Source organism: Alligator mississippiensis, chromosome 12, assembly GCF_030867095.1.
Source record: "Alligator mississippiensis isolate rAllMis1 chromosome 12, rAllMis1, whole genome shotgun sequence".
Classification (NCBI taxonomy): domain Eukaryota; kingdom Metazoa; phylum Chordata; order Crocodylia; family Alligatoridae; genus Alligator; species Alligator mississippiensis.
The window spans coordinates 67,524,529-67,549,503 of NC_081835.1; the positions used below are offsets into that span (position 1 = coordinate 67,524,529).

Below are 24,975 nucleotides of genomic sequence, written 5' to 3' on the forward strand. Positions count from 1 at the left end.
TAAGTGACTAATTTTATCAAGACTTGGCCCATTAATGCAGACACAGCTTGGCAATATAATTGCTCTCAGCTGTGTTTAACTTAAAAAGTATATGAAATTGATTCTTGGTCCCACTAGGACTGTAACAGATAACATCGCTAAAGGTGAGAATTGACTACACACTATTATAACATCACCCTGGCATGTATATTCTTTGGAGAAGATTTGTAGGTTGGTGTCTAAACAATCGATCTGTATTTTTTCCCCAATTTCCCAGGTACTGTTTTAAATGTTTGCGGAAAAAATCATCTTTCTAATATGCTAAAACTGTCTTTGCCATTAATGACAAAAGCAACTTTCTCTGTTTGAAAGTGTCAAAATTGCACATATTGTAATATCATCTAGATGTCTGAGACTGGGTATAGCATCTGTAAATGTTCTTTAATTTCAAGTTTTTAAAAATAAGAACATATTCATAACTCTCTAATCTCTGTGTATGCAAATTGTCTTGTTTTGTTGTCATGGGCAGGATGGAAATATGTTATAGTAAATATGTAAAGGGAAAAAATTGAGATAATTATTAAATCAAATAGAGAACTTCAGGTTCAAAATGAGAAAAGCCTTTTCTAATCTAGAGCGTATTAACAAATGACAAAGGCCGACAAGGTTCTTTGTGTAAACCTGATAACTTTTATTAGACCAGCTAAAATAGTTGGAAAATTCTTCTTTGCAAGCTTCCAGGTACAAATAAGATGGATGAGAGTTGTTCATCCAGGAGAGCACAAAACAATTGCAGATGCTGTGTCTGCCTGACGAAGGGTGTTTGTGCCCAAAAGCTTGCAAATAATTTTTTTCCAACTATTTAGTTGGTCTAATAAAAGATATCACATTTACCCAAAGAACCTTGTCTTTGTATATCCTTAGACCATCATGGGCTACATCCAGCATCCCTGGAACAAATGACAAAGCTAGTTTATCAAGTAGCTCTAGCAATTCACAATAAAGAGAGTCGCCTACTGTCTGGTTCAAAGACCTCCACGATTTGTTTTTCCATTCCTTTTATAATGCTTAAAAAGTAGGCAATTGCAAATAGGTCATCAAGTGATGCTTGGCTTCCTTTTTGTTCATTTTTGTTGGGTGTGTTTTATTTTTTTGTTGCTTTCTGAGAAATATCTGATGTTTCTGCTAGTGGGCCAGTCCTGCCTCTACAGCAGTCTGTGAGATCAGACACTCACATGGGTGATCTGCCGCAATCCCTTGTTTTCATTCAGCAGTTTTGTTAAAACTGAAATGTGTTGTAGGAACATTTCCATTTTGGACAAATTAGCATTGCACGGTGGAAAAATGTGCCATAAGCAAACTTTCAACCAATACTACTTTGAAGCAGTCCAGAGGGCAAAGATAAAATATAGTTGGTATGCTTTAAAAAAAAAACACAAAAAAACAGCAGCCCTTGTTTCCAAAAATCAAAACAGTTGCTTTTAAAATTGGAGCAGATGGGCATTTTTTAAAATGCAGATTTTCTGCTTACATCAGTTGTAATGACTGTTTGAGAAACTTTTACAGTAAGACAATATTTTAAAATCCTGTTTCATCTTATTCCTCATTGTTTTCTTCTTTAGTTGCTTTTGCTTTGCTTTGTCAGTGTGCATGTTTCTTTCCAGCTTTATTATTTTATTGATTGATTGGCAAGTAAAGTTAAGCTAGCAACATGGGCCTTTTGCAAACTCCACTGATTAAGCTGGACATCGTTAATAAAAATGTGGACTATGACTTTATCTAATAATTCTCTAAGCAGCAATTGCTGGAAGTTAGTTGTTTGCAAATGTGGATTTTCACAGATGCTGTGTCTGGGTCGTGTCCATCCGTCCGCCTGCCCCCCGAATTAATGAGTATTGTTAAGAGCTATTTATTGTGCTTGGAAGTACAGTGTTCTGTGGCTTCCCTGTATTTCTCTCCTCAAATGATTTAAAACAAAAATAAATCTTGTGTTTTAGTGGCTCCAGTCCAGGTTACCACAAAATCAGTAAAATCTACAGAAATGTAGTGGAAGGGGGGACATGTACCTCCCCCTCCCCCCCAGCCAGGGGCACGTCGTGGCTGCGGCGGAGTGTGGCGTTCGGTGCCGAGGCGTGCGGTGTGGTCGTGTCCCCGGGGCTCGGGCAGGGCGTGATGGCAGCAGGTTGCAGGCGTCCAGTCCCAGTGACACCGGTGCTTCTCCCAGCCCCCAGGTCCCTGGGTGCGATGCATGTGCAGCCAACAGGCCCCGCCTGCACCCTGGGGACACGCTCTGTTGCCCAGTATCGAAGTAGGCAGGCACTCCTGTATCGGACACATCCCAGTGTTTACTGACATGGCTCCATCTGGAGCTCGCTGCACTCTTCTGTTCTGGAGGCAGTGGTTATGGATGGCTGAGAGTGCTTTCCCTCCAGACATGGCCTGAGCAAATGAATAAAACACTGCTACAGCTGCTGATGGAATAGGCAGGAACAGCCAAGGATCCAATAGCATTCATTAATTCATGTCCAAAGATAATCCTAGCATCTAACCAAGCAGTTGATGTTGGACAGTGTTCTTCAGAGAGCTCTAAAACCAAACCGGTTCCAGTAACTCTAGAGGAAAGTGTTTAAACACATTCTCTGTCCAAGTAGAAGCAAAGATGAGCCGTGGCCCAGGGATGTGATGGGCTTACTTGAAACAATAACAGGCCTCACCTCTTCATGTCAAACCTCACAATAGAGATGAGAGCTAATTTGTTCAGACAAAAACACCTGTGTCAGGAATCGGTTGTTCGGCTGTTATTCTCTGTTAATACTCATAGATAGTTTAAGAACAATTAATGACTGTGTGAGGATGGCTTTTAACTAAACAAACTTTCCCTTCTCCTGGGAGATTTGCAGATTTATTTCACGCATTTAAAAAGTCACTGGTTGCCAGCTGTTACCATGCTTGCTTTGTATTCTCAGAGTGGGAAGGACAGCGGAGTCTTGACTACCGTCACCAAATGAGGCTGCTGGGTTTTCTTAATGATGACAACTGCATTATGCTCGTCACTGGAAAAATTAATTAAAATATTTTCTTAGCATTAGGTCTAATATATTGCTTTCCTGCAGTTTAATAATTGAGCAGGCGTTTGAGCTGTGTTTTTGTTTTTTTTTTAAAGATTTCCAAAAGTAAGTTAGAGATCCTGGATTTAAAAAAAATCAGCCTGAAGTGACTGCATTACAGGGGAATTTAAATTTTCTGTATATGAGTGTATGTAATAGAAAGGTTCTTCTTTTTTTTCTTTTTTTTAATTTAATGGTGCTAGCAGACACCCTTCTGATTTAAAAAAAAAAAAAAAAAAATTATATGCAATTATCAAAGCACTGGCTGTCAAGCTAAGCCCATGAAGAAGCTTAAGATCCAGAAAATACAAATCACACGCCAGTTCATAAATACATATGGATTTTTTTTTTAGTTGCATAAAGGCAGAATTTTGTTTCAAATTCTAATTAGAAACAACAGGATGACTATATACATTAAACTTTGAAAATGTATTAAAAGACAGAAATAACAAATGGCACTGTAAATAAAGCTTCCTGATTTAAACTGTCATCTCTGCCTCTGGATGTAGCTCAGTCTTCTGTCCGAAGTACTCCGAAGTGTCAATCTTCATACAGTGAAAGGGAATGAGACCAAGCTAACCCAACAATTGCACTTTGTGCCATGCCAGGTGCGTGACAGGAGGGGTGATTGTGGAATCGGAGACCAGTGCCCAGCTGTGCCTTTCCACTGGCCAGCACAAGGGAGCCTGGCATCAGGATCCCAGGAGATGGAAGGCTGCATGCCTGCAACTCGGCATGCCCTGGTGCAGTCCTGACAACTAGCTAATTCTCAGCATCAGCCTCGGGACTGCAGTCCGAGACCCCCAGGGCTGGGACCATCAGTCAGCTCCTAGTCAGCCCTGGCCCTGGGGAGTCCCAGGCATGCCACATATTCAGTTATGGTGCCATGCAAACCAGCCATAAAAATGTTCTGTGTTGTGTGTGGAACACTTTTATGGCTAGTTTACCATTTCAGGGCACCTGAAATTGGGTGCACATGTAGCACCCCTGCCAATTAGGCTGTGATTAATGTCTTAATTAAGACATAAATGTAATGTGTAAAGGGACCCTATGTATTGCCCTGAAATAGGGTTTTTTCTTGAATCAGGGCCTAGATTTGCTGCTGTGGCTCTTTTCTCTCTCTGACTGGTGCGTGTGCCACTTATGAATCTGTGAAATAGAAACAGTACTTTTCGGACGTGCCAACACCAAGTGTTGTCTTGCTGCCAGAATTATTTCCTGCTTACGCAGGGGGAGTCGTGGGGCTCTTCAGAGCTCAGCGGGGATCTGGGCTTTCCACTCACCATGGGAAAATGTGGATTTTTTTCTCCTTTTAAAGCAGAAGCAGAAAAATGCAGGAACTGCGGGTTTCCCCGTGCAGGCTGACAGAGTTCCAGCCTGTAGCGGACCCCTTGGGCTGGGGGGAGCGGGCACAGGGGGCACCACGTGTGTGGCAGGCAGGCAGTGGTGGTGGAGAATAGCTCCCCGCAGGCAAGTCTGAGGGGTGGGGCACAGGCAATGTCAAAATATATAGGTATTTAGAATTTATTTTATTATAATGATTGAGACACTGTTAGGCTTTCAAATTGTTTTAAGATTGCAAATACATCAATAAAACATTGTGTTCAATTGAGCTTTTTTATATATAGATATATATATATATCTATATATATAGTGACATTTCATTTTAATTGCAGAGAAATGCAGATTTTGAGGTTTTAATTGGAGAATTCGGGATTTTTTTATCAGAGAATTTTCAATTTTAAACAGAGAAAACCAGGATCTGTGCGTCATTTCCCACGTACACAGGAAGTTGTAGTACAGTGTATTGCCACGAGAGTGAGAGAGAGGGTGTCTCATGATGCTGTAATGCAGTTTTTGTTTGCATTATACCCCCCTGCTTGCTAGGCTCATGTTATCACCCAGCTTTATCTTTAGAAGGATAATTGGGGGGGGGTCTTTCTCTTTCTGATTTTAATTAGTTATTTTTTGAGAAATTGGTTTTAGCACTTTGGCAAAATAAAATCCCAAGTTTTAAACATTTGAACATCCTTTAAAGGTGATGCTTGCTGTCTTTTTTTCCACTTGCTCATTCAGCTATAATTTAAAACGTGTTTGCATAGTACTGTGGTAAGAGCCTGGAAAGAAAGTATATATCACATTTCATTGCATTTGCACAGAGATGTAGACTTTTACCTTGACTCATTATGGCCATGTGAAACCATATTGTTGCTGAGGGTAAAAATTCTGTTCAAAGTGCGCACTATTCCTATTTTACATTCTAACTTCTTTTCTTTGTACTCTCACTGAGATGCATTTATATTTATAGCTTTACCTCAGCAGCTCTCAACCTTTTCAGACTCAAGGCACTTCTTATGAGACTTGAAGCAGCCCTCAGAAAATATCAGCTCTTTGCTTTCATTTGTTTTTTTGACTATGGAAAAATAACAGCAGTTTTTCTATTGCAAAGAACTTGGACCACGACTGGTCAGCATATTTTTAATACAGTAGGTTCCTATTTGAAATATCTGGGTTTAATTTGTGAATCGTGTTTGCCCACCTAACAATGTTAACATTGCATGGCAGTTGCCCTGAGATCCTTTCAACCACCCCAAGGTGCTGCTGGTACCCAGTTGAGGATCACTGCTTTAACATGGCAAAAAAATCATCTTTATTTTTGTGCATATGGAAATGAAGTGTGATTTAGCAATGTAGAAAAAGCCCAGACAACTTGGTAAATAAATGCTCCCTCATTTGTTCTTAAAATCTGGTCTTCTATCAAAAGCTCAAACTTGGTCTGAATTAAACCCATTCAAATTAATTTGTGTATAGGATTTTCCTTTGTTAGTGGCCAACAGTTTCTTGGTACCTGTAATTTTTCCCCTTGTTCTATTAAATGCAAGTTTTGCTGTCTCCCACAGCAGAACTTTTTCCCATGTGATCGTATAAACTCCAGCTCTTAAACCAGACATCTGCCAATCCCATGGAGCGTGTGTGAGTTAGCAGCAGCAGCATCAGAAGCCTTGCATGTTGGAGGCTTCTGTCATGGAGCGTGGATAGAGACTTGGAAGTGTTTTCCTTGCTGTTCCCCAGTAACATATCTAGGGCACTGACTGAGGAGGGGCACCAGGACTTGTCCCCCCATAGGTGACTGGTAGGGGGAGCACGTGCCCCCCCGGCGAGACCAGTGCCCCTCAATGGCCAACACTCATGCTGTTGGTAGAGCTGGTGCCCCCCCTGACAGGGCTGCTGCTGTCAGTGGCTTCTGCAGGTGCCCCCCCAGATTCAGGAGACACCGGTCGCTCATGCGTCCCCCACTCCCGTGGAGCCCACCCTGGCAGCACGAGCAGTCCCGCAGTTGCTTCTCCCGTGGGAGCCAGAACACCGCGGTTGTGCTGCCGCTGCTGCTGCTTTACGGGCAAGAGCCGGGGCGGGCAGCGCGTGCAGAGCAGGGGCAGCAGGCAAGGACACCGAGCAAAGCTGTGCACCCCTGCCCCAACGCTCTCCTGCAGGACTGGCCCTGTTGCTACGCTCCTGCTGCTCCAACTTGAGCCTTCTTTTCTGGGGGAAAATAGTTCAGTTTTTCAAAGTGTGTAAAATGCTTTCTGGAGGCAGGCACCTCTGGCTGATTCTGCTCTTCCTGCTGGCCTCTGCAGTGCATAACTCACATTTGGAAACTTGCACAAAATGTTGTTTGAGAGTCTGTGCCTGTAAAAACAGGAATGATTTAGAGTTGCTGTTCTGGAGAACTCATTTCCAGCATGTGCATATTCCCCATTTGCTAGATCTGAATAGAAAGGCTGCATAGATACGTGGTAATCTGAGCCTGTAACTGGAGAGAGTTGGGCTGTCTAGTATATTTGGAACGTCATGAAACAACTACTTAAAAATAGTCAGGTTTCTCTTCCCTTGTAAAATTGAACCCGTTGTTTTATAATTTTGGATTTCTTTTAATGCAAACCTGTTAGCTGCTTGTACAGCTAATTTAAGAAAAAGTAGCGGGGCGAGGCTGAACTGTCGTCCTCGTCTAACTCAAAGCTCTGTGAAGGCCCCTTGATTCCCCTCGGGGGGTGTAGGAGGCAAAGTGAAGTGGATGCCGAGTGCAGGCCTCTTGTGCACAGCTGGCTCTGGACATTGCGGGGCAGGGCTAGCCCATCAAGTGACTGCCGTGGGGATGTGGACTTGATGTTACCAAGTACTGAGTGCCGCCTGTGCTCGCTGGTTTTACTGGGGGCTGTGCGCGCTCAGCACTTGACTGTCACATCCAGGGCCTTCGCAGGATCCTGTAGTTTTGCGCCAGATCCATCCGAGAGGCGTGCTTGGTCAAGGAGGGCAGATGCTTCTTGTTTCATTTCCCCCTTTACGGACCTTGGAAGGAACTGGACGCAGCTTGGGGCACAGACTGGCTTTCTCTGTCACGGTCAGCACAAAGCACATTTGTGGCAGTGAATAATGAACACAGATTGTAAAAATGAAACTGTTTCATAAGTGATAGTACTGAGAGCAGGGCCCTTCCAGCCCCTCCAACTTCTGTTTGTGGGTTTTTTTTTGTTTTTTGTTCTTTTTTAGTTTTCTTTGTCAACTTGCTTGGATGCTCCCCAGCATTGCAGTTTTGTCCGCTTGCTCAGCGCGTGCCTGAGCTGGGTGCCTGTAGGCACAGGAGTATTCCCGGTTGGCTTGCTTTTGCCACTATGTACTGGTTGTCAAACTGTTTAAGTACTGAAGCTTAAGTTTTACTTTCTAGCTTGAAAACCGCCTGGAGTCTAGAAAGGCAGTTGTGTTTTATGATGCAATACGTTCTGTACGGTTGGCCTCTTGTTTAGGTGAAATACTGGTTTTTTTTGCCATAAACCACTTAAGAACCTAGTTTAATGCTGTTGTCTCCATTATCATGAATCAAGTTTTGTATAATCCTTATGTAAAGAACTGTATAGATGCCCTTGACTCCTTAAAATAAAAAGGACTCTTTTTCCTGTGTAGTGGAAATAACTTGGGATATAATCTAAATGTATAGGGACTTGGTTCTGTTGCTGGGTTTGTGTACTGTGAGTGTGCATTTTGCACCTTGCTGGTTTTGAAGTACACTGCTTATGGGGAGAGGATTTAACATGCTCTTCCATCCAGGGAGGTGATACTTCCCCTCTATCGGGCGCTGGTCAGACCGCAGTTGGAGTACTGCGTGCAATTCTGGGCGCCGCACTTCAAGAGGGTTGCGGATAACCTGGAGAGGGTCTAGAGAAGGGCCACTCGTATGGTTAAGGGCCTGCAGACCAAGCCCTACGAGGAGAGACTAGAGAAACTGGACCTTTTCAGCCTCCGCAAGAGAAGGTTGAGCGGCGACCTTGTGGCTGCCTATAAGTTCATCACGGGGGCACAGAAGGGAATTGGTGAGGCTTTACTCACCAAGGCGCCCCCGGGGGTTACAAGAAACAATGGCCACAAGCTAGCAGAGAGCAGATTTAGACTGGACATTAGGAAGAACTTCTTCCCAGTTCGAGTGGCCAAGGTCTGGAACGGGCTCCCAAGGGAGGTGGTGCTCTCCCCTACCCTGGGGGTCTTCAAGAGGAGGTTAGACGAGTATCTAGCCGGGGTCATCTAGACCCAGCACTCTTTCCTGCTTATGCAGGGGGTCGGACTCGATGATCTATTGAGGTCCCTTCCGACCCTAACATCTATGAATCTATGAAGAGGAATGAGCTGCCCACTACAAATGGCTTCCGCAGCGCATTGACAGCTGTTTCTGATATTACCCGGTGGTGTGAGGGCAGGAGCATGTTGAAATAAACACTGCCTGTCTAGGTCTGCAGCTACTGCTGTAATTAAAAAGGTGGCGTGTTTAAAGTACTATTTGACTTTTTTAGCTGGGTTTACCGTGTAATTATTGGATCTAAGCAATACATAGCAAAGTGAGCAATAATGCAAATAATAGTAATGCCCAATTATACTAATCTGTATGAAAACAGCATCTGACCAAAAATAAACAAAGCTTTCATGCATTAGTATTGTAATCTAACCCATGAGATTAGAAAGTGTATAAATCCTCTTTTTTCTTTGTGAGATGTTTTGAGGCATGATTTCAACAGAGAAAATAACTAGAATAAATTGGCTCCCTCTGTAACAGCCAGTGACATGCAAACTAACCTATGTGAACTATCGTAAAAGACAGTCTTCAAAAAAGCAGAAAAAACTAGGTGTTCAACAGCTCACTAATCTGCTGCACAGTTCAACTCTGCAGTCAGAGATATGGAAAATACAGCTCCATGCCAGAGCCACATCCAAGCAAACGTGCCCTCGGCCACTTAATACTGATTTTAAGTACTTTGTAGGTCAAGATAAAATGATGCACATATAAACTGCTGAGAGAACTAGGATGGCTATCTTGATCTGTGCCACATCATTGATTTTTGCCTGCCATGGTTTCCTGTATTCCAGTATTCAATTTGAGTGGCTTTGGGGGTTTTGCTTTCCTGTTGATGTTGTTTGGGGTGGGAAGGGGGGTGTAACAGAGGTTGTGCGTTCCTCTTAGTTTAACATAGAAAGATAAAATGTTGAAAAACAAAAAGACCATAAACTGTAGCTTTTCAAAGTGTTGCTAAAATAAGACAATACACAATCTGTGCTGAACACTGTCTCTTATTATCTTCCTTTTTCAGCTATTAATAGACATTGTCTTCACCACTTCAGTCTGGCAACATCAGAAACAAGCTAAGCTTTTAGAAGGCAGGGTAGAGATGTACCATATAGACCAACTCGGTCAGAGTTGCTTAACTTTCATGAGCAAAAGCTGATGAAGTCCATTTGATCATTTCAGAGATGCATCTGATGAAGTCAGTTCTTGCTCATGAAAGCTTATGCATCTCTGATTCAGTTAATCTGTAAGGTGCATGTCTGCCTTGCCTTCTGCCTGACTTCTGATTAACATGGCTGACTACCTCTATAAACTTTCAGTGGTGGGTAAAGGCATTTCCATACCACTGGTACGGTAATAAGAACCCAGTTGTGTTAAATTCCTGAGTCAGGAGTTTGGAGATGAGAGGGTTAGGGTTAGGCTGACCAAGTTGGTATAGAAATAACTAAATATTTCGAACACGGTATCACAAAAGGACACTTACTTGTATCTGCCCTGTAACAAATCTTAAACAGTGAAACACTTTGATATTTTCTCCAGGAACTAGCAAGCTGTGGATGGAATAAGAAGGAGAAACACATCCTCGCCCCTAATATTGTTGCCTTTACCAGGAGGTTTAACCAGGTAAATAATCTATTTAAATTCACTGAACAAATGTTGTCTTCCAATATGCAAGGACTGAATTAGTTACTTTGCAAATATAGCTAGATGTGCCACATCTGAATCCTATTAATACATTTGCCTTCATAGATGAGCAATCAGAAAGTAATTAGAACAACATTTTTCTTGAGAGAGTCATTGGCTTTAAAACGGACTAGTCTGGGTGTAGCACATGATTTATTGATTGTACTTGCATTGTATTTTTTTGAAGTTAAGGCCAAATGTAAATGTTAAATGACATTGATTGGAAAAACAATCCTTGTTTGTTAGTTTTGGTTTGGCCACCTCTTTTAATGTCATGTACTGTATTTGTTTTATCTAAGTTATTTACTTGTTTAATAGATGTGAAAGCAGTCTGCTGGGTACCAAAGAGTTATGTTTCTTTCTGATGAAGAATATTTGATTATATTTCAGTTCAGCAACCCGCTCTTAAACAGCAGGTTTTCTGCCAGACCCTAAGATTGTCTAGGATTCTGATATAATCCTCGTTACACAGAAACAAAGTCAGTTTGGCAAAATTGTTTTGTTTTGGTCTCTTTTTTTTTGTTTTAGTCTACTTTGTGGACAGCGTTGTGTGTTCAGGTTGTATCCATTAATACAAATTAGCAATAAGTTAATACTTTTCAAAGTGCAGTGTTATACAAAGCCCAGCACATCCTCAGAGCAGTTCTCTTTTAATTGGACGAGGACCTAAATCCAACTCGCAGATCAAGGACAGGCTAATTTTAGGATTATCCCTTCTAAAAATCCTTAAATATGCTCAGAAATATTGTGCATTCTGCTGTTGCATGCCAGCACCTATGTGAGAATTTCCCCCACCCCTATCAGCCACTGAATCAAAACCACCCATTATCAAATAATAGAAGCTAAAGTTTGGAAGGGACCGCGGAGGTCACTTGGTCCAGTCTCCTGCAGAAATGCAAGATGCGCTGTTTCTAAACCATCCCAGTCACTTCTGTCTAGCCTCTTCTTGTAAACTGCCAATGAAGGACATTTCTCCAGGTAGCCTGTTCCTGTGCTTGACCACCCTCGAAGTCAGAAAGTTCCTCCTAATCTCCAATCTAAACTTCCCCTGCTGAAACCCGTCCCCTGTGGCCACAGAAAACCCCCATCCCCATCCTCTGTGTGATTTGTCCTTCAGAGACTTACCTACCCCCACCCTAGTCTTCTCTTCTCCAGACTGAACAACTTTAGTTCTTTCAGCCTCTTCTTGCAAGTCTTGCCTCCCAGGCCTCAAATAATTTTTGTTGCTCTGTGCTGGGCTCTTTCTCCAATCTGTTCACGTCTTTCTTGAAGTGTAGGGGCTAAAACTGGACAGAGTGCTCCAGGTGAGGCCTCACCAGTGCTGAGTAGAGGGGAAGAAGCACTGCTCTTGAGTTGCAAACACCATTCCTGTTAATACAACCCAGGATGCAGTTAGCTTTTTTGCATCAAGAGCACATTGTTGGCTCATATTTAGCTTATGGTCCACTGTAACCCCAGGCTCTTCTCTGCAGTACTGCAGCCTAGCCAGGCATTGCCCAGTCTGTAGTTGTGCATGCACATGCTCGGCTAGGCAGCAGTACTGCAGAGAAGGGCCTGGGGGTTACAGTGGACCGTACGCTGAGCATGAGCCAACAGTGTACGTGTTTGCCGGGCTGTAACTGCAAGACACCAGAAGCTGAGGCTGTAAGAAATTGGCCCCCAATACAACAAGACTTGCAATAGTCAGAGTTTCTTACGGTGCTGCGCTTCATCAGATGGGATGATCACACGCAGCTGCTCACGTATCTTATGTCATATGTAAATCATCTGTTCTTTAATTAAGTCCATCACAAAAAATGTTGTTCATTTAAAGGGCAAAGATTATGCTGGTGTAAGAATGTAATCAAGGAATTGTGTGTGCTTTTAAAAAGCTGTCAGCAGTTCTTTTTTTTAGCTAGTTAGCATGCCATTTGAACTTGTTCTACACTAGTCAATGGAAAAAATGTGCTGTAGAACAACTGTAATGGCAAGAATGCAGCCTTGAATAATTAAAATAAGCCTGTTCCTTTTTTTTATTTTTTATTTCTCTAAATATTGTGATTGTTATCCTTACTGAGCATGTTGCAGTGTGCCTGTATAATTCTTACTTATTGCCTGATATAGTAAGCTCCCTGATTTGAAGTATGTTAAAAACATGTTAATTTTTCTGTTTAAGTTAATAGGGCTCCCTTCCTTTCATGTACTTTAATTAGAAGTAATCTCAAGAACTTTGCCAAATTAAGTCCAAGATATTTAAAATTACAGCTTTATTTTCATTAATTTTGTTAATGTTTTTCTGGACTTCGGAAGTTCTTGACAGCTTTTATTGATAAATATAGAAATACCATGATCTGTTGTGCTAGTCTTATTAAAGGTAAAGCTGACATCGCTATTTCTTATGCTTCCTGAAAATTCTTGTTACAAGATTGTGTTTTCAATGCTTTATAAAATTGCCAAATTGTAATTGCTTGTGTTCAGATTTTTCATGCTGGATATCTGCCACAGGCTGAGTATAGTTTTGAGGAATTTCAGCCAAAACAGTTCAGCCATTTCCAAGAATGAGGTTAAGGAAAATAGTATTTTGCCCATTAAAACATTTCTTACAGCTGTGTCACGGAGTAGTTGTAGCACCCCTATGCTTTGGAGCAGGGACTTGAAATTTGGCAGGGAAAGTGGCCCTTGTGACAGGGATGCGTCTTGCTGTTCCATGAAAATCCTTTCACATTTGGCCAGTTCTTAAGCCTTTAAAAATGTATTTGCATAGGCCCAGTTGAGGCTTCAGAGATTGTAGCTGGTTGTTCCAAGGAGGTTCAGCTCTCACTGAGCAAGCCCCAGCCCCTCAGTGTCTCTGTGCACCCGAGCTCCCTGGCACCACCCCTGCAAAGCCGAGCGTTCGTTCTCCAGCCCAGGCCAGAGCGTGTCGGCGACAGCGTCCCTGCTGATGCTTTAGCATTGATCTTTAGCGATGTTGGGTCGGGCCACGTGCTGGAGTTGCGAGCACAGAACGCTGCCTCCCCTGCGCACTCCTGTGGTCCCGAGGAGGCCGCTCCCGAGCACCCGCCGCCCGCGTGCTCCTGCCCGCAGGCACCAAACCAAGTACTAGGACTGTGAACGTGCGCCAGGCTACAGATCGTAGCAGGTTGGGACTTGCCTGTTCTCTTACGTAGGCAGGATTTCCAGGGCTGTCCTCTGTCACTGCCAAGCATGCTGGAGCAGAGTGCTCGCGGGCGGACATAACGGGTAGCACAGAGCAGCTTCATTTCCGCGGTCCTGGCTTAGGCTGCTAAGTGGGCATGCCTCCCTAGAGACACAAGGGTACAGAGTGGACATGGCCTTTGAGCCCAGCCTGCTCAAGCCTTGGCTACAGTGCTGCTACCTTTGAAAGGTGGGGGTTTGGAGGAGCTTGTACTTTCCTCAGAGTACCTGGAAAATGTACAGATGCCATTTCAGTCGGCCTCTTTATTAATTATACTTAGGTGTTTGTGTTTCCTTTCAGGTTAGTTTCTGGGTTGTACGAGAAATTTTAACAGCACAAACCTTAAAAATAAGGGCAGAAATATTGAGCCATTTTGTGAAAATAGCTAAGGTAAGTGTGAGTTTTCTTTTTTATTACTAATGTATCTTCATTTAGAGGGGCTTTTTTGGGTTTTGGGTTTGTTTTTTTCCCTTTCTGTGTTACTTCACTCCTCATATTGACTGTCCGTGGACTGCAGAGGTCTTTAGAGCTGCCAGCTACCATCCCACCGGGTGCTCGGCTGTTGTGCCGCACAGCGTGAACGGCTTATCCTGGTGAGGAAGTGACGCCTGCTGCTTTTCCATGGCATAGTACAGTGGGCAGCTGATTTTCCAGTGGTCGCAGGTCTAGATGTTCCACGTTAAAAAGAAGTTTGCCTTTTTTTGACTTGACTGTTTATGAAGAAAAGGTGGCCTCAAACATGCTTTGTGTTTGGTTTCATCTTAGACATACCAGGACAGACTATCTGTGTGTTGGTAGTGCTGCGTGACTTCTTGGAGGCTTGGGATGCATTTTGCACTGAAGGAATGCGATATTTAATATTAATCTAGGATTTTTTGCTCCCGAATGCTGCTCAGCTATTTGAGAGAGAGTCTGATTAAAAAGCATTCTTTTGTTGAATTGTAGTTCTGATGTATTGTTCTTATCAACTTAAGCTCATTGCTGCAGTATCAGGCATCAGTGAAACCCTGCTGAAAAACACATTAAGACAAAGTGTCACCTTTTTCAGGCTGCTTTTATGCATGGCAGGGAAGAAGGATGTATGATTGCAATGTAATTTTCATGTAGAGATCACATTTTATTTGCTGTAGTGAAAGTTCTGAAAATTGGATTTTGGAATGTGCCACGGGGCTACAGCAAGTAATTTGTAATAGAGAAAGGTTGTGATCAGCCCACAATTTCACCTTGGAGTGACACGCTGGGATTGGAATGATGTATGCTGGCATAGTGAAAAATGACTTGCAAACTTAGCAAAAGTGTCTAATATCATACTTAAGGGTTGTTGCCATTAATGGTGCTTTTTATATCTATGGAAACTCACTGACTTGCCTCAAACTTCTCTGGCTGTTGGCGCCAATGGATACAGCGGATAAATCATATTTTACTGTCCAAGCACTGAAAAGCATGTCGCCCTGTAAAAGGAACTGACTAAAGATTATGTCATTATGTTTCCACTGAAAGGCTTATTATATAAAACCAGCACAGCTTCATGTTTGCACTGAATAGCGTATTATATAACACTGCACAGCATGCTCAATTGTATTATTCATTGCCTTTTAGAATATTTGCACACTGGTTGTCCAATTGTGTTGCCCCAAGGCGCACATTATACATTGTATTTTCAAGAGTAGTCCTAGTACTCTGTGCCTACGTAATAGTAGGTGTGTGTTGTGTAGTTTATTTTAAAATAGCTCTAAGGCATTTTTTTAAACAAAAGCAAATATAGCCCCCATAACTTTTGCAAAGTCATGCGCAGCCTCGTTCTCATTCTCTTTTTGTAAGCACAGCTGCCTGATGTCCAGGGCTATCTGACAGCTGTTTGCTGAGTTGTTGTGGATTTCTCATTCCTGCTTGTAGCAGACTTTGAGCAGTTATGTTGGTGTGCTTTAATACTTTTTTCTTACAAATCCTACTGTATATACAGTTTTAAAAAAATATCATTCTTTTTCCTGCTGGAAGGTATTGGAACCTCTTATAATGTATAAGGTAAAATGTGAGACTCGGGAACATCTGTCATTCTGTGGAGTGCACTGTGGCATCCCAAACCCATGTGAAAGAGAGGCATGCACAGTTCCCACAGATGTCACTGTATATCCCATAAATATTTCAGGATCTGCTGTATGAGCCTGATTTTATTGTTTGTCAGCACATCTGTGGATGAAGATGCATTAAGTTGAGGCATGTCAAAAGGGGTAGAAGGAAGACGGAGCTTTGAAAGCGCCAGATCCTGGATACGATTTTTCACATGCAAGACTAGGGGTGAATAGAGGATTGGAAGTGGAGTAAAAGCTAAGGCATTTCAATGCTGTTTTTATATCTCCACAACATACATACCACATGCGCTCTATAGACTGAGTATGAAATAAAATACTAGTGAGAAGTAATTGAAGGAGCTGTTCTGTGGTGAAGATGATGCCCCTTGGCCTTAAAACGTTTTGTGCTTGTAAGCAAGAGAACTGGCTGCGCGCACACGTGGGCACGCGCTTTTGTCCCGCGTAGTTTCCCCCCGGTTGTGTATTTCCCTGCAGCTGGGGGAGCCAGCCCACTGTAGAAGGGCTTGGAGAGGTTTGATTTTTTTGTTGACATCACTCTGGATCGTCCTGGCCACCGAGCACGTACGCCCTTCGTCCTTGAGACCGCAGAATGCGAGTCGTGTTTTAACGGGCGCGTTGACCAAATCTAGGCAGCCGACTGGCCAGTCTCTCGTCAAAAGCCCTTCTGCAAAACGTGCTAACTTCCCAAAGAGCTGTCCACGTGCTCCGCTTCCGAGAGCTGCCAAGAGTCGCCCTCGTCGTGGCCACTGTATTTCCTGGTTCTGGGATTGAGGGAGCAGAAGCAAAATGTTGGCTTTCCGTAGCGCGAGAGCAGAGTAACTTTTAAGCTCGTGATGACCCACATGCTTTAGCATCATGCCAGCACTCTCTGTTTGCGTGCGGTAAGAGCTCGTGTAAAGGAGATCTGTCCTGTAGAAACAGATGTCTGCTACCTAGGTTTCTCATGCTTTTTTAAAGCTCTGCAGTTCATAAGTAATGCTGGAAGTAAGGAGTACATGGCCTCATTTAGAGTCTTTTTACAATTATGTTGTCAAAATATTTCTTCTTTTTCTTTGTTTCTGGTACCTCGTTGCAGGAGACGTGTTTATTTAAGAGGGGTTTGTTTCCACGTGTTCTCACTTGGGAGGTGGCTTAAAGCAAGTAATGTGTGACCGACTGCAAACACAGGCTGAATTTGAAAACATCAGGAAGGGAGGCGCTATTGTCTCTTACAATATTTTTTTTAAAGTAATAACGGCATTTAAAAAAATAAAGTCATCCTATTACTTTTAGCTTGGTCATTGAATATCGTTTGTAACCGCTGGAGACGCAAGTTGATACCTGTGTCCCAATTAAACATGTTCTTTCTAAAACTATGTTACCACATTATTGGAACTTGTTTTCAAGGGGAATGCCAGAATTGTATTGAAAAATTAGTCTTTTTTACTCCTGAAAGGGCGACAACCTTACAAACCTGTGCACCAAACTGTAATTTGACCATAATGCATTTTGCGGTGACTGAGGGGTAAACATGGAAAACTTGCAGGTACTTTAAAGATCAACATTTTACCCCGTTTCTAATAGATTTTCACAAATTAGAGACCCCCTGAGTGATGTTTGCTTTCATTTTTAAAAATGACACCTGTAATTGCAGTCTGTTTAACGCGATGCCTGTAGATCGCTGTGAGAGCGTGAATTAATTTTTCATCTCGGCGTAAAAAATAACATCCCACTTCATTGTCTCTTTTTTTCCCTCCCAGAAACTGCTAGAACTGAACAACCTTCACTCCCTCATGTCTGTGGTATCCGCGTTACAAAGTGCACCTATTTTCAGGCTGACAAAAACCTGGGCTGTAAGTTAACCTCCCGTTATTTCAGATCTTCTCCTTTCTGTTGCACGATTCAAACAGTCTGAGCCTTTTTTGCACTTCATTTGAGTTGAAGCAGGCTAAAGGGAAGTGATTTACCTGCAAGGCTTTGCCATGTTCATCATGGGTTCAGAAGTAATTTTAGTGTTCATTATAAAGTTGGAGTCTAAATAGCTGCAAATCTAAAACTGTCTGGTTCCTGGATGAGAAATGTATATTATTCTACAATTTCTGAATTGCATATTTTAATTTCATGGTGATGTTAATTTACTTGCTTTACTTTCTTTACCTAATTTGTTAGTCGTATTCACTAGTTGTAATGACAGATTACAAGCTCTTTGAGGCAAGGACTGTCTCTACTGTGTGCTTGAACACCACCTGAAATAGTATGGCCCTTATTCTTGGTTAAGCCAGCTAGATATTACTGCAGTACAAACACTAATCCCGTTAAGCTGTTTTTCAGGCGAGCAGTGGTGATAGTTTTCTCTGCATGTCAAACACAATTTTGACATAAAAGGTTTGAAAGCTTGCTCCAAACAACTATGTCCAAGTTAATAGCCCTAAGCATTAGACCTTCTTTAAGTAAGGAGACTTTTACTTCCAGTTCTGCCTTTTGGTGTATGTAGAAAAAATATACAAGACAGCCAAATAGTTTCTGGGTCTGAAAAGCTTTAAAAATCTACTTCTCACCCAGTGCCATCCATCTTGTGCATACACACAGGACTTGCACCGAGACTTGGATGTAAGCAACTGTGGTATGTGTCCATATTTCTGCCATCTTTTTCAGAGACCGTTTACTCAGTTGCAAAAGTACTTACAGAGTTTGTATAAGTATTTGCGAAAATGCTGTTTGTATTAGTGCGCAGATGTGTCAAATCATTTTAAACTGGCTGTTTGACATGGCCAGTGTTCAGAAGGGTAGAGAACACCCTAAACATCTAGCAAGACCAGGAAATGGCCTATTATGAAAATTCAGCTGCTTTACTTGGAAAATGGGACTTATTATGTAAACAGCATTTTTTCCCCTGGAAGCTTAGACACACTTAGCAGGTGGATAATTAAAGCTGTAAGTATGCAGATGCAGAACTGATGTATTGAAATCACTTAGCACCAAAGATCATATGTTTAAGTAGTCCCTGAATAGACTCCTTGAATACAACAGTCTGTTGGAAACAGCGTACTTGGAATTGCTCACAGCTCCAAAAGGGATGTATGTTTTTCTTTTCTTCCCGTCTTGGAACCAGACACGATTTTCTGGGCATAAAAGAAATGGGAGCGTGACCTTATTGAAACATTAGGCTCAAGAGGGAAGAGAATCAGTATCTTTATCTGCTTCTTCCTCTTGTCATTTTTTTTGCATTAGCTGTGGAAGTACTCCAGAAGAGATCGCATATTTGAAGAATAGGCAAAAAAAACCATCCTTGGCTAAGGAGATAAAAGAATGTTTTTTTGATCCCCTTTTGATAATATATAATGCTGAAAGCTTAAAATGAACCTGTTTTGGGGGGCATTTTTTTAACTTGCCTTGGAGAAATGATACCTTAGTTTCCACACAGATTTTCTACAAATTGCAAGATGATTTGGCAGTTTGATTAATAGGTGTCAAGACGCTACTAAATCATCTTAACTGTCATTGTGCTAAAAATGTCATGGGGGAAGGAGAGTGAGACGGCCTGCTAAAAACTAGACAAAATCTTATGTCATGCAGACTTCTAAAGAAACTTTAATTAATAAATCATTTTAGCAGATCATGGTATGAGAGGCTGATGCCTCCTAATAGCTGCACCATGTGATACTTCTAATATGGGAAAATAAAGAAATATTACAGACATTGATTCTGCTTGGTTTTATGGGAGGTTCCCGTACATCACTGAGGCTCTGCTCCTGGTGTCTGTTTTGACCGCCAGTCACAAGATGGAATAATAGAAAACGAGGGCTGGAAGGGAGCTCAGGAGGGCATCTAATCCAACCCCCTGCTCAAAGCAGGACCATCCCACTATATCATCTCGGCTAAGGCTGTGTCTAGCCTGGTTTTAAAAAACCACTTAGGATGGAGAGTCCGTGCCTTCTTTGGTAGCCTGTTCCAGTGCTTTACTACCCTCTTGGTGAGAGTGGTTAAATATTAGGAAAAACTACACTTCCCTTGCTGAATTGGAGACCATTGCTCCTTGTTCTGCCATCTGCCACCACTGAGAACAGTGGCCTCACCAGTGCTAAGTAGAGGGGAACAATCACTTCCCTTGATCTGCTGGCTACGCCTCTACTCATGCAGCCCAGGATGCCATTAGCCTTTTTGGCACCAAGGGCATGCTGTTGGCTTCTGTCCAGCTTCTTGTCCCCTCTCACCCCAGGTCCTTTTCTGCAGAGCTGCTGCCCAGCCAGCCAGCCCGCCCGCAGCCTGCACCGGTGCATGGGACTGCTCCATCCTGGTTGCAGGACTTTGCACTTGTCCCTGTTGAACCTCGTGAGATTTCTTTTGGTCTGGTCCTCCAATTTGTTGAGGTTTCGCTGAATCCTAGCCCCGTCCTCCAGTGTGTATCTACTGCTCCGCCCAGCTTAGGGAATACGTAATTTCTGCAGCTTCTCATGCCACTAGCTTGCCTTCTGGAGGGTGAATAAGGGAGTTTGTCACCACTGCCGAAGCATGAACATTTCAACTGGGTTTATGAAATGAGGTAGGTTACTCACATATTGTAGGTATTCAGGTCTTGCATTATATTTAGCTCGTGTTTTCATCTCCTGTTTAATAGAGTATATTCAGCAGGGTTTTCAGTAATGCCTCTAGTTCAACACAGTGAGTGAAGAGCAAATGGACTGTGAAAGTGGTTGATGATTGTTTGCTGCTGAAAACCTTTTGGGGTTTTTCATTCAAATAATGAATTTTCACTAGCAATGCAAACTAATGTTTAGAGTAAGGGAGTAGAAAACAAGAGAGTAAGGGGAAAAACTGGATGGGTATTTATAGAGAACAGCCCATAATAGAGAAGGCTCCTCAGATGTCCTTGCTTATACTTTCATTCGTACTTTATCTAGTGTTACTTCATTACATTTAAAAATAAATATTCTCTTGGACTCCAGGCTGCTATTATTGAGGCAAATAGTTTAATAAGGAGCACGAGATGTTGACATTAGACTTCTGTCCTGAACCTGCAACTTGGGTTCACTGGTGCAAAACGTGTGCCTGCAAGGAGGCTTCAGCAGGGCTCTTTGTAAGCATGAGCACCCATCTGTGCCAAGCAGTACTGGGGCTGAAATAGCACCTGCACATAAAGTAGCTAAGGTAATATGGTAGGGGCTTTAGCCCTGTACTGCGGCATAAGGCTGCAGTCAGATAAAGATGAGAAGAACTTTTCCCCTGCTATAGGAAACTGCAAAATTAAGCTCAGTATGGGAGATTCAGCTCTTTCTCTGACATTTGTCATCTCTTCAAAGACAGGATTCGGGATTCCATCCTTTACTCCATTCTAGCAATTTCTATATTCTTTTCTTAAGTCTTTTAATAAAATACCTGCTTGTCGACCCATATGCACTGCTCTGACTGAGGGGAGGGCTCTTCTGCATTGTAGCTGCTGTAGCCGCGTCTTGCCCGCAGCCAGAACGTTGCAGGTTTTGGGCTGAGCCCAGCAGCAGCAGTTGTAGTCGCGCGTTGCTGTTCCTCCTCCGTGGCTGCTGGAGCTCTCTGTAATGTCTGTATGATAAGTGTCTGTATCCCCCCACGCTCTGATTGGGCTCAGTTCTCAGACTGTGAATAGTAAGGCTGTGCCAATGCTCCTGGTGGGACAAAAGCCAGAGGCTCCTGGCCAGAGGGTCTTGCCCCTCTGCTCGGGGTCAGACCAACACTATATTTGGGGTCAGGAAGGAATTTTATCCCATGGTGAGATTGGTGGGGGTGGGAGGGGGTTTGCCTTCCTCTGTAGCAGGGGGCATGGCCCTCTACCTGGACTTCTTGAGCATGTATTGACGACGTTGTATAGAAGCGGGACATTGGCTGCCGTGGTCCCTCTGCTTTACCTGTGGCAGTTTGGGTGCTAGGTCTATGTTGTGCCAGGGTTGAGAGTAGCTTTATGTAAAGTTTAGATTGTGCTTGTCTGGGCTGGTTTGGACAGGGCTGACCCTGCTGCAGGCAGGGGTTGGACTAGATGTGACCTCTGGAGGTCCCTTCCAGCCCCACTTCTGTATGACTCTAAGGATGTACATGAGTGTGCTTACTAAGTACCGCACCCTCATTCTGGGTACGTAGCCAGGAGTGCCCACAGATTCCCTGTTGTCGGCTCTGCATGCGTGTAGAGACACAAATAATTCTCACAAATCTGTTCTTCTCCCTCCCAGTTTCTTTGTATTTAAAACTAAACTCTTGCAGTAGAAGGCCCCAGTGGGATTGTGCACGTGCTTAATGTTAACCACATTGTGCAAGTATTTGCAGAATTGTGGCCTAAGAAATGTCATTTTTGTTGGGGGTGGGTTTCCCTTGCAGGACCTGAGTGCCCAAATGTGACCCCATGCTTTCCTTGTGGCATTCCTTTAAAAGCTACTGAATTTCTTTGTTTTGTACCGGTAAAGGCTAAAAATGAATTGGACAAAACAGTGCATGGGATAGTCAGACCAGTGTGATAATGGCTGGTTGACTCGCTTTACGTTGCTTCAGAGGCTCATCTGATTTGAATTTTGATCATCAGATACATTCCATTCTCGTGACTTAAACTGAGTAGATTTATGCTTCTCTACACAATAAAGCAGAGTATCTTCTTCACATCTGGAGTCCAGTGAATAAGTGTCTTAATTAAAATGAGTCATTGCTTATGTTGCTTAACCTTTTAATTTGTATTTAATAACTTATTATGGAATGTGATCAACACACAATTATTTAATGCACAGAGAAGATGCCCTTTATTACAGTAGATGTCAGGTTCTGAACAGTCCTTTTATCCACCTGCAGAGCCAACGAGAGAGGCCTTTGGAGATGATATACAGCGGGGCCAGCCGGCAGTAGCAGGATGAGCGCAGGGACACCTGCGCTACCTGCATTCTCAGGCTGGCAAGGGGCATTTCAGGACGGGCAGTGTCCCAGGTGCGCACAGCCAGAGCACTTTGTCATGCAGCCCCCTACCCCAGGAGCTGGCTGCGCGCTAGAACAGGGCTTTTGTAAGAGCTCCGTACCCTTACGTTGAAGATAGTCCCTGGGGGTCATGTTTTCCCCCGTTTTCGCAGTTGTGACATAAGGAGCCCAAGGCATCTGAGAGTCGCTCAGATTGTTATAGTTGTGGTTGTGTTGCAATCAAATGGCTGCTGTCACCTGGTGTTTCTGGCTAGCCTGACCTGGCACGTCTCCTTAGTTGTGTTGTGGCTCTTGCATCCTTAAACAGGATGGCTTCAGTTTCCAGCCTCATGTGTTGTGTTAAAGACAGCGGTGGGGCAGTTGCCAGCTTGTTTCTCTGTACTGCGTCTTGGATTTGGCTGCTATAGAGAGGAATCCCAAGTTTCCAATAGCGAACTGCCCACACTCCTCTGTTGCCTGGAGGCTTGCTTTCTGAGATGTTTTGTATTTGATTTGGCTAATTTTTGACCTGCTGAAGGCGAGGGGGAAAGGAGGGTTTGTGGGGCTTCTTGCTTGTTTTTGTTTTTCTCCTAGAAGCACATCCTTTGAAATAGTTTGGTTTATTCCTTATGTTTCTGAACCAGTCCCAGCCTCCCCCTCCCACAGGCTCCCAGCGCTAGTCCTGGGCATCCTCCCCTCCAAGTCCAAGTGGGTTTTCTCCCCTGCTGCCCAGTCCCGTCTGACCCAGGCTTCTTTGGTTTAGTCTACTTCTTTCCCCCCTTGGGCCCACTTTGTCCTCTGCATTCAGATCACACAGCCTCTTCTTCTGTGCTGCCAGGGTAGTGGAAGTCATTGAAAAAGGGAAGAAATACAGAAAAGACTGACTTTTTGCTCTCACTATTGACGCCAGGATTGCAGCAGCCACAGTAGCTCCTCTGAGGACCTGTAACCCCTGGCTGGAGCAGGCTCAGCTTGTCTCAGGGTGGCTCCTGGACAGTCGGTTCAGTGCGAGGAGCCTGAATGCTCAGTGAGGACGGGGCCCTAGCGGTCGTGCTCTGAGAGGTGGCTCCTGAATGCACAGCATTTGGGTGGAGATGCCCAGGAGTCGCACCATTGACTCAAAGGCCATCTCCCTTGCCAGATTTCAGTCTCTGCTCGAAAGCAGGGGGATCCCGCTCAAATAAAAGGAGTAGCTTCCATAATTTTTCATAGGGGCAAAACAACATATTTTTTCTTATTTGTTTCTTGGAAACATTCATTCATTTGACTGAAATTTTCCACAGAGATTCAGCCCAAGCCAAACACCCAAGTGTGAAAAAATTCAACTCATTGAGTTTGTCAGGCAAAGTTCTGCGCAATAGAAAACAGGATCTGGTCATGGGAAGTGCCAGGCAACCTTTGTAATGGGTCTCTCGGGTACATGGGACCCAGAGGGAGGAGAATTTTGCTGCTTGAAGCAAAACGACCTGAATTAGCAGGAGGAAACTAAACGGGAAGCTTGTGATGCGGTCCCCATGGACTCCTCCTGTCATGACTTGCTACAAGTTGTGCAAGGAGCTAAATTGAGGGAACAGTCGTATTGCTGCTGTAGTTCCTGTCCCCGGGGAGTCCTGGTCAGCAATGGCCAGCAGCCTTATTTTATTCACTTAGATATTTAACTTCTGCAATTTCTGCCTGCGCTGACGCTTGGGTTGCAGTCGTCCCAGTCTCAGGATGCTTGCCTGTAATTACACACTTGCCTTTAATCACTGACGCTGCGTTTATTCTTTCCACTCGCTCGTTCCCATTAACTTGACACATGGAGACTGCGCTACCTTGCCGCGCGCATCTCCCACAGGGGGACCGAGAATTTGGAACGCGTTCTTCCCTCCCCTCTGTTGTATGATTTTAACCCCTTTAAAGCTAGGGACTGAGTTGATTACTCCATGGCCAGAGTTCGGGTGATTAGAGTTGAGAAGTGAATTTGTCTCTTGTTGTTACAGTATAATGTGCAGCGGTGAAGTTTGCTGTACTGCTAAAATACATTCTGCTTCCAGAAGTGTGAAATATTACCACCATGGTCATAGCTTATCCTCTTAAAAAAGTGGTCCTAGGGTGCCCTATTAAATGTATCGTATATCAAGCAGAGGAATTAAGCCTGCTTTTTATCTCATACCTCTTCCCTATTCTTTGGCATTGCTCACAGGTGTGGCAGTAATTAACCACATCCTGAACTGTACCTGGCCAATACAAATTTGGCAATGTCCAGCTAGTAGTTTTTCTTCCTCTTAGATGCCCTGTAAATTAGGATGTTTATATGCCAATGACAGCAATTGCTTCCTGCGTTCACAAGGAAACCACAGTCTGGTGGTAAACCTCATTCCCTTTTACTTTTCCTCACCATTTGCATTGCTGCCTGCAAATTATTCCAGGAAAGTAGGGCTGGAAGGGGCCTCACAAGGCTATCTA

General features: G+C 43.4%; 1 protein-coding gene across 6 annotated transcripts in view; it reads left to right on the top strand.

Annotated features, from left to right (window-relative positions):
• RALGPS1 (Ral GEF with PH domain and SH3 binding motif 1) overlaps window positions 1–24,975 on the top strand; it is a 217,256-nt gene that overhangs the window by 46,397 nt on the left and 145,884 nt on the right. For 5 of the 6 annotated variants that reach the window (XR_009455975.1, XR_009455976.1, XM_059715770.1 and 2 more), the window contains 3 exons: window positions 10,234–10,317; window positions 13,853–13,942; window positions 17,385–17,477. Coding sequence is in view for 4 of the 6 variants with exons in the window: in XM_059715770.1 (XP_059571753.1) it covers window positions 10,234–10,317; window positions 13,853–13,942; window positions 17,385–17,477 (267 nt within the window). In the remaining 2 variants the exon portion in view is untranslated. The remainder of the gene's footprint in view (window positions 1–10,233; window positions 10,318–13,852; window positions 13,943–17,384; window positions 17,478–24,975) is intronic. The other variant, XM_059715772.1, reaches the window with a different exon arrangement.